Source organism: Rhinolophus hipposideros, assembly GCF_964194185.1.
Source record: "Rhinolophus hipposideros genome assembly, chromosome: 22".
In the NCBI taxonomy this organism is placed as follows: domain Eukaryota; kingdom Metazoa; phylum Chordata; class Mammalia; order Chiroptera; family Rhinolophidae; genus Rhinolophus; species Rhinolophus hipposideros.
In genome coordinates this window covers 1,488,103-1,501,311 of record NC_138068.1, presented here as the reverse complement: position 1 = coordinate 1,501,311, position 13,209 = coordinate 1,488,103, and the positions used below count along the sequence as shown (strand labels likewise).

The following is a 13,209-nucleotide window of genomic DNA, read 5'->3' as shown; positions in this document are numbered from 1 at the left end:
CCTACTCCCCTCCCACCCCCTACCTTCATCTCTCAGAGAGGCCTTTCCTGGTTCCTCTCTAGTTCCCTCTTCTCACCTAGTTAGTCTGCACATTTGTTCATCACGCGTATGTTGTGTCCCCTGCAAAGCACTTACCACAGCTTGAGTGACCTGTTTCTGTCCCTGTTTCTTTTGCCTTCCCTCACTAACCTGTTAGTGGAACACAGTGTCTGCCTGGTTGTGCTCATTGCGATATCCTGAGTGCAGAGCCTGGTGTCTGCCCACAGCAAGTGCTTAGTCAGTAACTGTAGGGCGAGTATCCCCAGACAGGGGGGTATTACTCAGCCATAAAAAGGAATGAACCTTGAAAGCATTAGGCTCAGTGAGAGAAGCCCCAGAGTGTACAGTTCATTTTTATGAAGTGTCCAGAGGAGGCAAATCCAAGGACAGAGAGTAGATTAATGGTTGCAGGGGAGGGGGAGGGGGAAACACTCTGGGTACCGATTTCTTTGGGGCGATGCAAATGTTCCAGAATTAGATACGTTTCTGTGGACAGCGGCACAGCTTTCTGACAATACTAAACCCCCTGACTTGCGTACTCTAAAAGGGTGAATTTTATCGTATGTGAATTACATCTCAATAAAAATGTGTGTATTTATGGAGTGGATGGGTGGGAGGGGTCCTGGCGCGGAAGCTCGTCGGCCTTCCTCTCCCAGCCCCTGCCCGGGCAGCAACTTCTCCTCTTCAGTGTGAAAAGTCTGAACCCAAACAGCTTCCCCTCCACAGACGCAAATAGAGAAGCTATGCCCTATGAATAGACTCCTCCTTTCTCTCTCTGCTCTCCTTTCTGTTTTCATAAAAGGCACCTGAATTTTTTATTCAGGAAAAGCTGAAAGCTAAAGCAGATTCCCAGACACCACATCGTGCATGGATGGGATTACACTCAGAAGGCAGGGGACCTGCTTTACACACATGTACACTCAATGACAAGGCACTGGTAGGATTAGAACATGGCTTCCCGCAGATCTTATGTCATCTACCACTGTCTCCCCAGCTCCTGGCACAGTGCTGGCACACAGTATGTGCCCAGTAAGTGGTTGATGAATGAAACCCCCCCATCCATCACTCACCTGGGATCCCACTTGGGTGTGGTCCTCAGGCCTGGGGGCCCAGCTGCACAGCTCTAATCCCCAATCCCAGTTCAGCCTCAACTGAAGCTAGCATCCCCCAAAAAAGGACCCAGTTAAGGATGGCCCCCACACTCCCTGCACCCCTGTGTGGCCCCAGGCAGCACGTGGTTCCCAACCTGGCAACACGGAGCTGAACTCAGAGCACACAGACTGGGACAAGTGTCCCCAAGTCTCCAGTGGCAGGCACAGGACTGGCAGCTTGTGCCAATCAGAACTCTGGGTTGCAAGTGACAAAAACTCAAACTGAAATGGCATAAGGTGAGAGGGAAATATACTGGCTCAGGTGCCGAAAAAGTCTATAGGGTACCTTCCCCTCAATTTTGCTGTGGACCTAAAACTACTCTTTAAAAGTCTTAATTTTTTTAAAAAATCCATGGGCAACAGCCTCAGGCATGGCTTGATCCAGGGGCTACCTGGCTTTGTTTCCTCCGAGATGGCCCTGTCCTTCAGTCTCATTCCTCATGGCCACAAAGTGGCCACAGCCCCCAACCTTACACGCTACCCAGCCAAATCCAGTGGCAAGGACAGCGTGCTGATTTCCCAGCAAATACCTCGTCCATTGTCACTGGCTCTGTGTGGCCAGGGAGAGGGGTTACTGACCCACCAGGACCTCCCTGGAGGGGAGGGGCACACACAAAGTGCTGCTCTCAGAAGGCGGGGGAGATGCCAGTGTCCCCTGCAGACCTCAACCCTAGTACATGGGTGTGGAAACCAAGGCGCTGACTGAGGGGGTACGTGGGCTGCTCACTCAGCCCCCAGCTCTGAAATACAGGGAGTCACTCACCCCACGTGCCCCCCCCAAGTTCACCTGACGCTTGGTGTCCCACATACACTCCTCCCCTGAGGACTCCAGTGAGTGTTTCCCATGTGTCTTTCCCAAGCACTCCTTACACACCTGCTGCACACCCAGCGCTGGTCCAGACTGTTTCTCACTGTGTGCCCTCGAATCCCCGCCACACTGATGGCACCCCACATGGGACCCATTGAGCCCCAGCAAACGCCGGCGGCAGTGTCAGGGGCCATGTGGCTGAGGAGAAAGAGCGCTGGCTCAGGCCTGGTCCTGCTGCCCCCGTGCTCTTTCTTCCTCCTCTCCAGGCCTCAGTCTCCCCCTAGATGAGAAAGAAGGAAGTCAGAACAGCTGGCCGCAGAGGACTCTCGAGCTCTAGAAGGGTTTCTAGGAGAAACCCTTCAGCGGTTCTATATGGGCAGTGTGGGAAGCAGACCTGCTTTCCAAGGCCCCCTGTGATGATTGGCAGGCACCCAGCACATGGTGTGGGGAAGGATGTGCACTGCATCGGGGTCCAGGGAGATCTGCGATCCATTGGTGATGTCTGCCCCGGGTGTGTGAGTGGAGGCAGCAGCATGTGTGGCAGGATCATTTCCACCTGAGCTGCTTTCTCTGCTCCAGGAACCTACGTGATGACAGTCACAGCCAGCGACGCTGATGACAGCACCACAGCCAACGGGATGGTGCGGTACCGGATCGTGACCCAAACCCCACAGAGTCCATCCCAGAACATGTTCACCATCAACAGCGAGACAGGGGACATTGTCACAGTGGCGGCTGGCCTGGACCGAGAGGTAAGGTGGGCACCGTGGAGCCGGGGAGTATGGCCTTGCCACTGCAGCCGTGAGGGAGAGGCCGACCGCAGCCCTGATTGCGTCCCCTGAGCCCACTGGTCCATGAAGGACATCAGAGCCCCAGAGTGAGTGTGTCCAATGGGGCACAGTCACAAGGGAGCCGGGAAGCTGGCCCCGGGACGTCTGTCTCCCACTGTGCCTGGAGGGAGGACGTCTCAGCAAAGCAGATGCGGAGCTTCGTTACCAGCCAAAGTGCTAAGTGTCCTGTGTGAGGTTTCTGCTGGCGTGTGCAGCGGTGAGGGGTCGAGGGGCAGAGAAGCAGGGGCGACCTCCGTGGTTCTCAGGGTGCAGCCATGACAGGACTGCAGGTGTGGGGAGGTTTGAAAACCCTCTGGGAGCCTGAATACCTGGAACACCTGTCCCACATCTGACCCTGACGTCCACGTGCTGGGCCATCTGCCAAAGCCCTTGTGTCCCCTCCATGACAAAGCGGGGTGCACAGGACAAAGCTTTTCACTCAAGCCAGGAATCACTGTAGCCAAACTGACTGACCACATATTTGGTGCCGGGCAGACTTCCCACCTCCCTGACCCCATGAGATTGGCACCTCTGTTATACCCAGCCTCCCCCCGTCCAGAGCCAGACGCCACCAGGAAGACACCTGGGAGCAGATAGAGGGTGGTACTGCTGCTGCTGCCGGCGAGGCATTTTCCCACTGAGTATGGGGGCGTCTCCGACCCTGGGCCACGTGTTCTCATGTGGACAGTCACCTGCCCCAGGCCCCTGGAAGATTCATCACCAGCCTACGGCACCAAATCCCGCAAGGTTCCCATATGAGCATTGCCACCTCCTCCCGCCTCCGGGAGTCTGGCTGACTGGCTCCTGTCTGCTCTGTGACCAGAGGCCAGTGTGCCCCTGACATAGTTTACCCGTGAAAGCCTTTGGCTCCCAGGATCCAGGACAGCCCCTAGCTGAGCTCAGAGCACACAGGGCTGCTGTGCCCTCGGGGCTTGTTGTGGTGGCAGCTGCTTCCTGACAGTGCTCATCTTGGTGGCCCCTGACCCCCCTCCATAAAAGACCTCATCCCCTAAGTCCCTTAACTGTCCCCTAACCGTGGGCTCACTGAGGGCTGCTCTGTGGGCCGAGGCTGGCAAGAGAAGTGCGGGTTCTCCCTTCCCAAGCTGAACCCCACAGCCTGTGACCCAGGCAGGTTTGGATGGCTGTGGGGACTCCAAACGCCTTGAGCCTGGACCTGACTCGGCAAGCCTGCCACGGCCTGTCTGGCCATGTGGTCTGTGGTCCCCACCTGCACCTTCCACAGCAACAGACGCCAGGTTGTCGTATGGAAGTGCCTGAGGGGCTCTCCCTGGAATCCCTGCATTGTGCCAGGTGGTGCCCCTGGGTGACGGGGGGACTGGGAGGCCACATGGAAGGTAATTCATGCAGCCTCGTGGCTCAGCAGGGGGCAAGGTGGCCCCGAGGTCAGCAGACTAGGACTCAGCCAGCTGAGCGGGATCCTCGCCAGCCACGTGGCAGTGGATACGTCAGAGGACCGCTCTGAACGCCAGGCATAGTGCCTTCTTTCTATCTGTGAAATGGGTACAGCAGTGGCAGCCCCATGGGCTTGTGCAGGAATGGGAGGTGGTCCTGGGAGACGGTGCGGGCTGGGGGAGGGGGGCTTTAGCTTCGCCATTTAAATATGTTTTCAGACTGATGTTGGTGGGGCTGTGCAATGGGGGAGCTGGGCTAGGACCCTGAGCCCCAGCCAGTCCCGGCACCCCCATCTCATGTACTGGAGGCTCGGTCAAGGACCCCTCACAGACCCCCACCCCCGTGACCACGAAGGGAGCCTGCTTGGCCCAGACAAGGCTCTGCGGTCAGTGGTCACAACGAGGAGCTGTTCGGTCTCAGCTTCTAGAAACCTGCTGCCTTTAACTGGGGAGGTGGTCCCTCGAGCCGTAACAGTGACACTAGGGGGAGGACCCTCAGTGAGATCCACGCAGATGTGACAAGACACCATCCCTTGTCCCCCCAACCCGGGGTCCCCGCCTGCCCTGGGGAGGGAAGACACCCCCTTTTGCCACCCAAAAGACCCAGAGCAATGTGCATGTTTTCCATGCTCTCACCTCACCTGGGTATTTTCACACCTTTTGGGAGAACAATGTCATCTGATGGAGCCTATGTGTGCACGTCCTTGCACACACGCCCTTCTCCAGGGGTCACTGGGGAGCATGCTCCACGGAAACTCCTCCCTGAGATGTGAAGGGGGAGGAGGAGGGGAGGGGAGGCGGGCAGGGGGAGGTGGAGGGGAGGCGGGCAGGGGGAGGTGGAGGGGAGGCGGGCAGGGGTAGGTGGAGGGGAGGTGGGCAGGGGGAGATGGAGGGGAGGTGGGCAGGGGGAGGTGGAGGGGAGGTGGGCAGGGGGAGGTGGAGGGGAGGTGGGCAGGGGGAGGTGGAGGGGAGGCGGGCAGGGGGAGGTGGAGGGGAGGCAGACAGGGGAGATGGAGGGGGTGGCACAGCTTCTCTCTCACCAGCCCTGCAACTCCCAAGTCTGGGCTACACCACCTCAGCTGATGAGTCTCCTGCCCCCTAGAGACCTGGGCCCCCACCCAGCAGGGCACAGGACCAGGGGCTCCCCTTCAGGGCTCACTGATTTGCACGTGGGCAGAGCCTCTCCGTCGCACGGCCATCTCCAAAGAGAGCTTCTGTTCAATATTTGATGAGTGTGGACTAGAAGCAAGAAGCAGAGAGGCGGGGAGGGGGTGGTACCTGCCAGCAAGCCCAGGGTGCCCAGCCTGCTCAGCTGTCATCTGCTCTATTTGAGATAATAAGTAGCTGGGCTGCACGGCCCTGCCAGCAGCTCTGCCTGGCGATGTGGGTCTTCTAGAAGGAAGGAGGCTTTTCTGGAGCCTCTGTCCAGAGCAGAAAGGGGACTGGCCAGACACCCCTTCTGGAAGGCTGCAGAGAAGGGGAGTGGTCCCAAACCTCGGAAACTCAAGAAGCTGCTGGTTCTCAAGAACACAGGACCCCTCCCCATACTGAGCCTCAGTTTCCCCAAGCTACCTTTGCTGTGTTGGGGGTGATGAGGGGGCTGTTTCTGCTTTGAATTTATTTATGAACAAACAAGCAGGTGATGGAGGGAGGAATGACAGGACAGACCCCCCACCCCACTAAGAGCAGCGATGGAAGGAGGACTGCCGAGACGGTCTGAGCATTTCCAGCTTGTTGTCTCCACTCCTTTAGCAAACGCGTGCCCGCACCTGCTATGGGCAGGGCCTGTTCTAGACCCCAGGGCACCCCAGGGAGCCCCAGGGAACTCAACACTAGCCAGGCACTGTGTGCTGGGAGTTATCACACCTTAATCATCGAAGCAGCCCTGGGACGAGAATTCTGGTAATAGGGCTTCTTTCCGGGTGGAGGAAGGCAGCACTGAAAGTGCATCTGTTAATCAGATGCCTGCCCACCTCTGCCCGGCTTCTTAACCCCTTTCCCGGGGCACCCCTATGAGGGCTCGGAGCCAGCTGGAGTGGCCGTGCCCCACCCCGCTGGATTAAACACTGGACACCCAGTCAGGTCTGAGCTTCAGACAAGCAAGAATCATTTTTAGTATAAGAACGTTCCATGCAACTTTAACGAGCTGGTCCCTATTTTTATTTGCTCTATCTGGCAACCCCCCACCCCCAGGGTAGCCCGTTTGGGTCCGGGCCGAGGACAGAGCAGGTGGCGGCAGTGCTGTGCCCGGGCACGTCTCTGATGAGCCCCGCTTGCTCTTGTACCTCCCTCCTCCACGCACTACGGTCACACCAGATGGAGGCGGAACTAGAGTCGTGCTGATGGGCAACAAGGTCTCTGAGAGCCAAGCTTTGCAGATCAGGGAGGCAGGACAGGCAGGGGACATGACATCAAGGACCCCACCCCGCCCGGAGAGCCATCAGGTCTGATCAGGATGACTAGCCCTGGGCTGGCGGTGCTGTCACCCGCGACAGGACATGCGCCCTCGAGTGGAGCTGTCCGTGCTGCAGCCATCAAAGGGGCCCTTGCCTGAAAATGAACCTGAGCACCAGCGAACACCAGCTCCGCGGCTACAGAAAGAGACCTGCCTCTGAAGGTTCCTTCTGACGCCTCCACTCCGCGGCCGCGGGAGAACATGACACAACCCGTCGCCGGTGCCTGTCAATGCTCCTCCCTCACTTCTCGTCAGTCCCGCGGAAAGCATCCTTCATCTCTGGGCTGCCAGGCCGGCTCCCCCCACTCACCACACAGCCAGGCGCTCTGCACGATGCTTCTCTCACGGCACGGAGTGGCCTTGCCAGGAAAGTGCATGGGGAAGGTTTGGGCTTCTCGGGAGGACTTGATTCAGTAACCCTGCACAAAATCATGTGAACAAGACATACGGTGACTTCTTGTGTCAGGAGCCCGGGGCAGCGGGTCCCTCAGGGCAGGGCCCCTTCAACACACGAAAGTGAGGACAGGCTTACTCAGGGCCAGCAAGGGAGTGACCAGCGACCCTCCCCACAACCGCCCCACGTCCCCCCACACCGAGCTTCTAGTCTCTCTAGGGAGACCCGTGCACCAAGGAGCAGCCGCCCCGTGGGGACCCTCGTGTCCCAGCCACAGCCCTGTACTGCCAGGTGCCCAGTGCACTGCGCCCGTGCTATGCACCTGGCTGCCGGGCCGAGGACAGAGCAGCAGGTGTTCTCAGAAACACTGAAAATGCACCAGCGTGCTGTCACTGAGCCCCCTCATCCCAGCTGGGCGGGAAGGAAGCAGCTCAGGGGTCCCCACAGCACACGGCCGCTCCAGCCCTGCGGCCTCTCGGCTCCAGCCTGCCGCGGGGCCTGGCCTCCTGCGGGCACCTGCCTCAGGTGTCTGCCGAGTCAGTCAAGACGCAGGTTGGGGGTGCTGTGCAGGGGGCTCAGCTCTGAGCCCTCCCCAGGGAGATGCCCGTGGGTGTGGGTGGAGGGGAGAGGGAGGGAGGGGTACAGGGAACACCCCACTGAGCACCTCCTGTGTGCCAGGCACCCTCATTACCAAGCATAAGAGCTCTGGGGCAGCGAGTGCCCACATGGCCAGGACACTCCATTGCACTGTCCCCTTTCTGTCCCCATGACACCTGAGGCTGCTCCTGGTGGCTGGGAGGTCAGGTCCCTCTGGCTGGCAGGTGGCCAGTCTGTCTTGAATCGGAAACAGAGCTTGCAAGGTCTCAGGTGTTGCATATGGGGCTGGGGACAGCGCCGTAGGTCCCAAAGGCCCCTTGTGAACTGGGCCCCGGGCCTGTGTCGTTCCCATGAGTGTCTTCCACGGATGGAACCGTCACCTTCTCCTTTTGAAGAAGCCCTTCCCTCCACACACAGGCGCCAGTCTCCAGAACCTCGCCCATCCAAGGTGCCGGGGAGGCAGCCAGTGAGGGCCCCGTTGTCTTTAGCAGCTCCTGCCTGGGGGGTCAGAACTGTGCTACCAGGACAAAGCCGGCCGGGGCCTCTGTCCAGCTGAGGCCACTGCAGACCCGCGACAGTTCATGCCCATCAGTTCAGGGTCACGGGCGCCCTGACCTTGTGATCACGGCCTGGCCAGCGGCGTGTCCTCCTTCTCCCCACTGTTTGTGCAGGATTCGCTCCCATTTTGCTCACAGGTACCCCCCACGGGTCTGCCTTTGCCTTGGGACACAAGGACTGCAAGTGGCCAAAAGACGCTGTGGGGAGCAGACGCAACCTGTTGACTGCTTCTTTCCAAGGTGGCCTGCTTTTCCCATGGAGAGCTGCCCTGTTCGTCCTGCCGGCCTCCCAGGGACTCTGAACAGCGGTTAACCGCCTTTGGAGTAGAAGCGTCTCAGATGGATGACCCTGGTCTGGGCCGTTCAGTGACAAACAATACAACAGGAGACCTGGCACCGCTGTTTCCAGGCATTTGTAAAACCACGAGTGGCCAGTAGCAGCCAGAGACCCGAATTGACTCTCGGGCCCCCTGCCCAGCCGGGGCACCATTCACAGCCCTTCGGAAGGGCAATCCCACCTCTGCACTCAAGCCCAGGAGCCACGTGCCGTCTCTGCCAGGGCTTTGGCCTGTTGGGAGGGTCACACATCACGCTGTTCCTCCACAAGACCCAGCCTGTCTGGCTTAGGCTGGACGTCTACACAACCGAATTTGAGAAGGGCACATTGGCAGTGCTTTTTGTCTCCTTTCTCGGTAAGAATACCGATTCCCCGCCCCTGGGGGCAGCAGCGTCTTGGGGGGAAACACCAGACACTTCTTTTCAGAACCAGCTTCCCATTTGGCAGACGAAGTCGTCTTTAGGAAGGGGCAGATTCCACCAACCTAATTGCCAGCGTGTCTAATTAGGCAGAGCTATGTAAATTGAGCATTGCTACATGATTAAAATGTCAGGAGAGACTCGGATAAGACACGCGCAGTTGAAGTGTCTCGTGTGCTGAGTCGGAGATGCCCCTCTCGGCCTGCTTCCTAATTAGGATATTTGTGGCCTGATAAGACGCAAACAGGGTGCTCAAGGTGAGGGCAGCTTCCGGTCGGACGGCCGAGCGGTGTCATTAGCACGGAGCCACCACCGTCCTCAGACCTGCTTCCACGCGCGCCTCAGAGACCGTCCTGCTCTAAGGCCTCCTCCCCATCTCTCCATCCTCAGTTACCGTCAGCAACCTGAAATTTCTTCCCCAACAAGGGTGAGCCAAATGGATCCTCTCATGGTCTTACAGGATTTTCAGGAAAGCAAAACCAAAACCTTCCAATGTCTGTTCAAGATTCCCCGCCGTACGTGGTCATCAGAGGAAGGGACTTCCCGGAGAGTGGCAGGCACAGCGTTTCCCCAGCTGACGGATGTAACTATCACCACTACCCGCTTCAGTTAATACACTCATGTTGCTCAAACGCAGGTAGAAAATGGTCTCTGGTGACAAGGCCACGTGGCCCCTTTGCTTTATGAGAAGCATCACTGGAAATTCTGAAATGCGTTTTCCCAGAAACCGAGCTCCTTGTGAGCCCAGTGGAAACAGGGCAAGGGGGGGTGGGGTTCCACATTTCTCGATGGCTGAATTTTTAATCATTTTTACAGAACCCCTTTTTTCAGACACCAAATGACGCTTTGTGGTCTCGGAGAGAAAAATAGCAAGTGAGACAAATTTGCCACTGACAACCTCAGATTGGATGTGGACCCCTGACGCCTTTTTGTTTCTCCCCCAAATAGGGAAGGAGAAACGTGACCCAACAGCACTGCTGTCTTGGGCGTCACCTTCCCTCTGAGACAGTGGCCGCGGCTTTACCGTCTATAGGGCTCTCCTGAGTCACAAGGAAGCCTCACGAGCATGGGGGTGCCAGGACAGCGCCCCAACAGTCAGGACGCAGGAGCCCGCCATCCACACTGCGGGCGCCTGTCTGGGGAGCCTCAGTTTCTGGCCACACCGAGTCCAGTGCAGGACGCGTCAGCCACTCTGTGCCATGGAGCACGAGTGGAAACACACCTTTTTTCCACAATAACACCTACTGAGGGTTTTTCTTATCACAGAAGCAACAGACTTACGGTCGAAAACAAATAAGCACAAAGAACAGAAGAACAGCCCTGCGTCCGAGCTCCAGAGGACAAGCACCCCGACACTGTCCCCCGCGGTGGGCATACACGTATGTCCTTGGCAGGTCTCCCTGGGGTGCACACGCGGCAGCCACGTCGGCACCCGTGTGGACCACAAACGGACGGTCAGGAGAAGCCTCCTCCCGCGTCACTCCAGTGGCTTCCCGGTGTCCCATCACGGGGACTTGCATGACTTGTGCTGTGGCCGCACGTACTGCACACGTGTGCACACCCTGCCTTCCCTGCGGTTTGCAGGCTGGGTGCTCACTGGGCCGGCAACTCCTGTGACTGCGGGCGTCGGGGGCAGGGAGGCAGCCTGGGGAGCTGCCCAGTGTGTGTCCAGTCTCGGCTGGATCTTGGAGGGGGGCTCCCCAGAGGTTCCCAGCTCCCCTCCCGCCTCCCTGCGCTGCCTCCGTACCTGGGCTCACAGCGGGATCAAACGAAGCCCACAACTGCCAGAACCCGACACGAGGAAAGAGGGGACTCTGCCTTCTTTCCTCTTATTCCCTGGTCTCGATGTGCAGTGCAACTAAGACCTTAGGAGGTCTGCAGGGTTCCAGAGCCCGTGGGGCCCTGAGGCCGGGAACCCAGCTAAACCTCGCAGAGCCACGCTGGGTTCAGGGTCTGGGGGGGGTTGCTCTGGGCCACCTGCTCCCACTTAGCCATCCTAGACCTACGCTCGGACCTCGACCGGTCCCCAAGGGCGGCTCCGTGGCCTGGCCTGGCTGGGACAAACGCGTTCGCTCTGTGTGAGGAGTAAAGGGTTTTCTGGAATAGGGACCTATCAGGCCAGTGCAGGACAGGGGACACCCATGCGCCGACCTCAGGAACAACACTTGGTGGCAGGGCTGTCATTCCATCACCACCTGCCTACAAAACCAGCTAAGAAAACTCAGCTTTCCCTGGGCCTTGGACCGAGAACCCCTGACCTGGCCTCTGGGGCCCTGTGCTGGCCCTGGGTCCGCAGAGGGCCCTGTACTGCCCAGGAGACCCTCACACCTGGCTCCCTTAGCCCTGGCCCGGCTGCACCCCTCCCCGTCTCTGTAACCCCCATGTTCTCCTGAGCCCCCTCCCGGAGCAGCCCCACCCGGCGTGAGCTCTAAGGAGCCAATGTTTATAGGGGAAACTCAGATGACCTTTGGTTTTGGCATCTTTCAAGGAGAGAGAGCTCTAGTCACAGATCTTACAGAATGGCCCCTCAAGTGACCAGCAGGAAAGGGTGGGCAGTGTGTAAAGGTCTCCGTCTGGGGCTGCGTGGAGGACTCCCTCCGGCGAGCAGCCATTGGCTGCAGGAGTCAAGCATGCTGGTCCCCAGCGTTTCCAGCCTTTCCAGACACCATCTGCTTGCCAGCCTGGACTTAGCCTCTCCCAGGAAGAAGCCCAAGAGAAAGCAGGAGAAATCAACTCTCCCTTTTAAAGGGAGATGAATATTACAAAACCGGAGGCCCCGTCTGTGCTCAGTAGGTCCCCGTTTGACTGTCCACTCAGGGACGGAGCCGGCAAACCCACCCGCAGAGCCCACCAGGCAAGCCCAGGGGAGCTGGCACATCCCATTCATGCTGGTCATTGCTTTCCAGGCCCCTCGTTGGCAATTTGGCTGTAGGTGTCGTGTTCCCAGCCTTACCTGCTCGTTGAGTGCAGGCTGGGCCCTGCATGTGCGGCGGGGGCAGGGGCCTGGGTGCAGCGAGCTGGCGCTGCTCCAGAAGCTGAGGTTCTCTATACGGTCGGCATATTCCACTGTGTGGATGGGCCACATACTACGACTGACTCGTCTGTCGGTGACGCTGGGGTTGTTCCCACTGGGAGCAGCATGTCCAGGTCTCTCGAGAATGTGCCCAGGGGTGGCACTGCTGGTCAGAGGGGGGCTTGGTGTAACTCTGAGGACCCGTGCATGCTTCCAGGCAGCCTCACGCCCCACGGCCTTTCGGGGATGCCTCACGATGCGTATGAGTGGACTTGGGCAGTAGCCTGTGGTTCCGCCGCGACCCGTCGCATTCTTGGGCCCTCGAGCAGCATGAGAAGCAGACACGGGCAGCACAGCCCAAAGTGAGCTGTCTCTCCGTGTCTGAGGGTGGAGCTTCCAGCAGTGACCCCAGCATGGGGAGCAGTGCTGACCAGTGAGGGGAGGACGGCAGCCCGAGGGAGCTGCAGGTTGCACTGTGCACAGGGGCACCGCGAACTTCCAGCCTGTGGCACCTGCCTACCTCCCACCCAGAATGGCGGTGTGGGTGTGGGAGCCCCGGCAGCGCTGCTCGGTGGTGGCGGGGACGTGGGAGGGAGCCACAGGCCCCACCAGCGGGGGCCCATGCGCATTGGCTGCAGCCCGTGTCCTGCGTGGGAGGGTGGTAACGCGGAGGGGGGTGGGGGGCACGCAGGAAGCCTCCATGCTTATCTAGGACGGTCGGAAGGCTGCCTTGTTGATGGCTGTTCTGCAAAATTTAAATACTGGGCTGGGGGAGGCGCACGAAACCCAGGGACAGCCGTTTGCTGGTTTCTTCCCTCTTGAACTTGAAAGTGGCCAAGTCAGGTTTTAATGAATTCTCCGCTGGGTGGAGGCAGGCCCGGGAGGACCCCCGCCGCCCACCATTCAGGGCTCGCTCTCCTGGCCTCTCCTAAATGACAACCTGCATGCGAGGCCGAGAAGCAGGGCCCTAAGGAAGGCTTTATAATAAAGACATCAAATCTCCTGACCACACCAGGCCCAGGCTGCTAAGTGAAGATGGGACAAGTATGGAAGGGGTGTCTGTGTCCGGGGACGCAGGGGACACCTGCCCTCCTGGGCATGTTCGCGGGTCCTGATGCGTAGCCTCAGCCCCTGAATACCATTCCAGAAGGGGATTTGGTGAAAGAGAAAATAGTGACGGTGTTGGAGTCTGAAAAG

The 13,209-nt window shown here is 58.9% G+C and overlaps 1 protein-coding gene across 3 annotated transcripts in view; it reads left to right on the top strand.

Annotated features, from left to right (window-relative positions):
- Positions 1-13,209, top strand: part of CDH4 (cadherin 4) — a 431,321-nt gene that overhangs the window by 394,446 nt on the left and 23,666 nt on the right. For all 3 annotated transcript variants that reach the window (XM_081034128.1, XM_081034130.1, XM_081034129.1), the window contains one exon: positions 2,578-2,750. In XM_081034128.1, the coding sequence (XP_080890254.1) occupies positions 2,578-2,750 (173 nt within the window). The remainder of the gene's footprint in view (positions 1-2,577; positions 2,751-13,209) is intronic.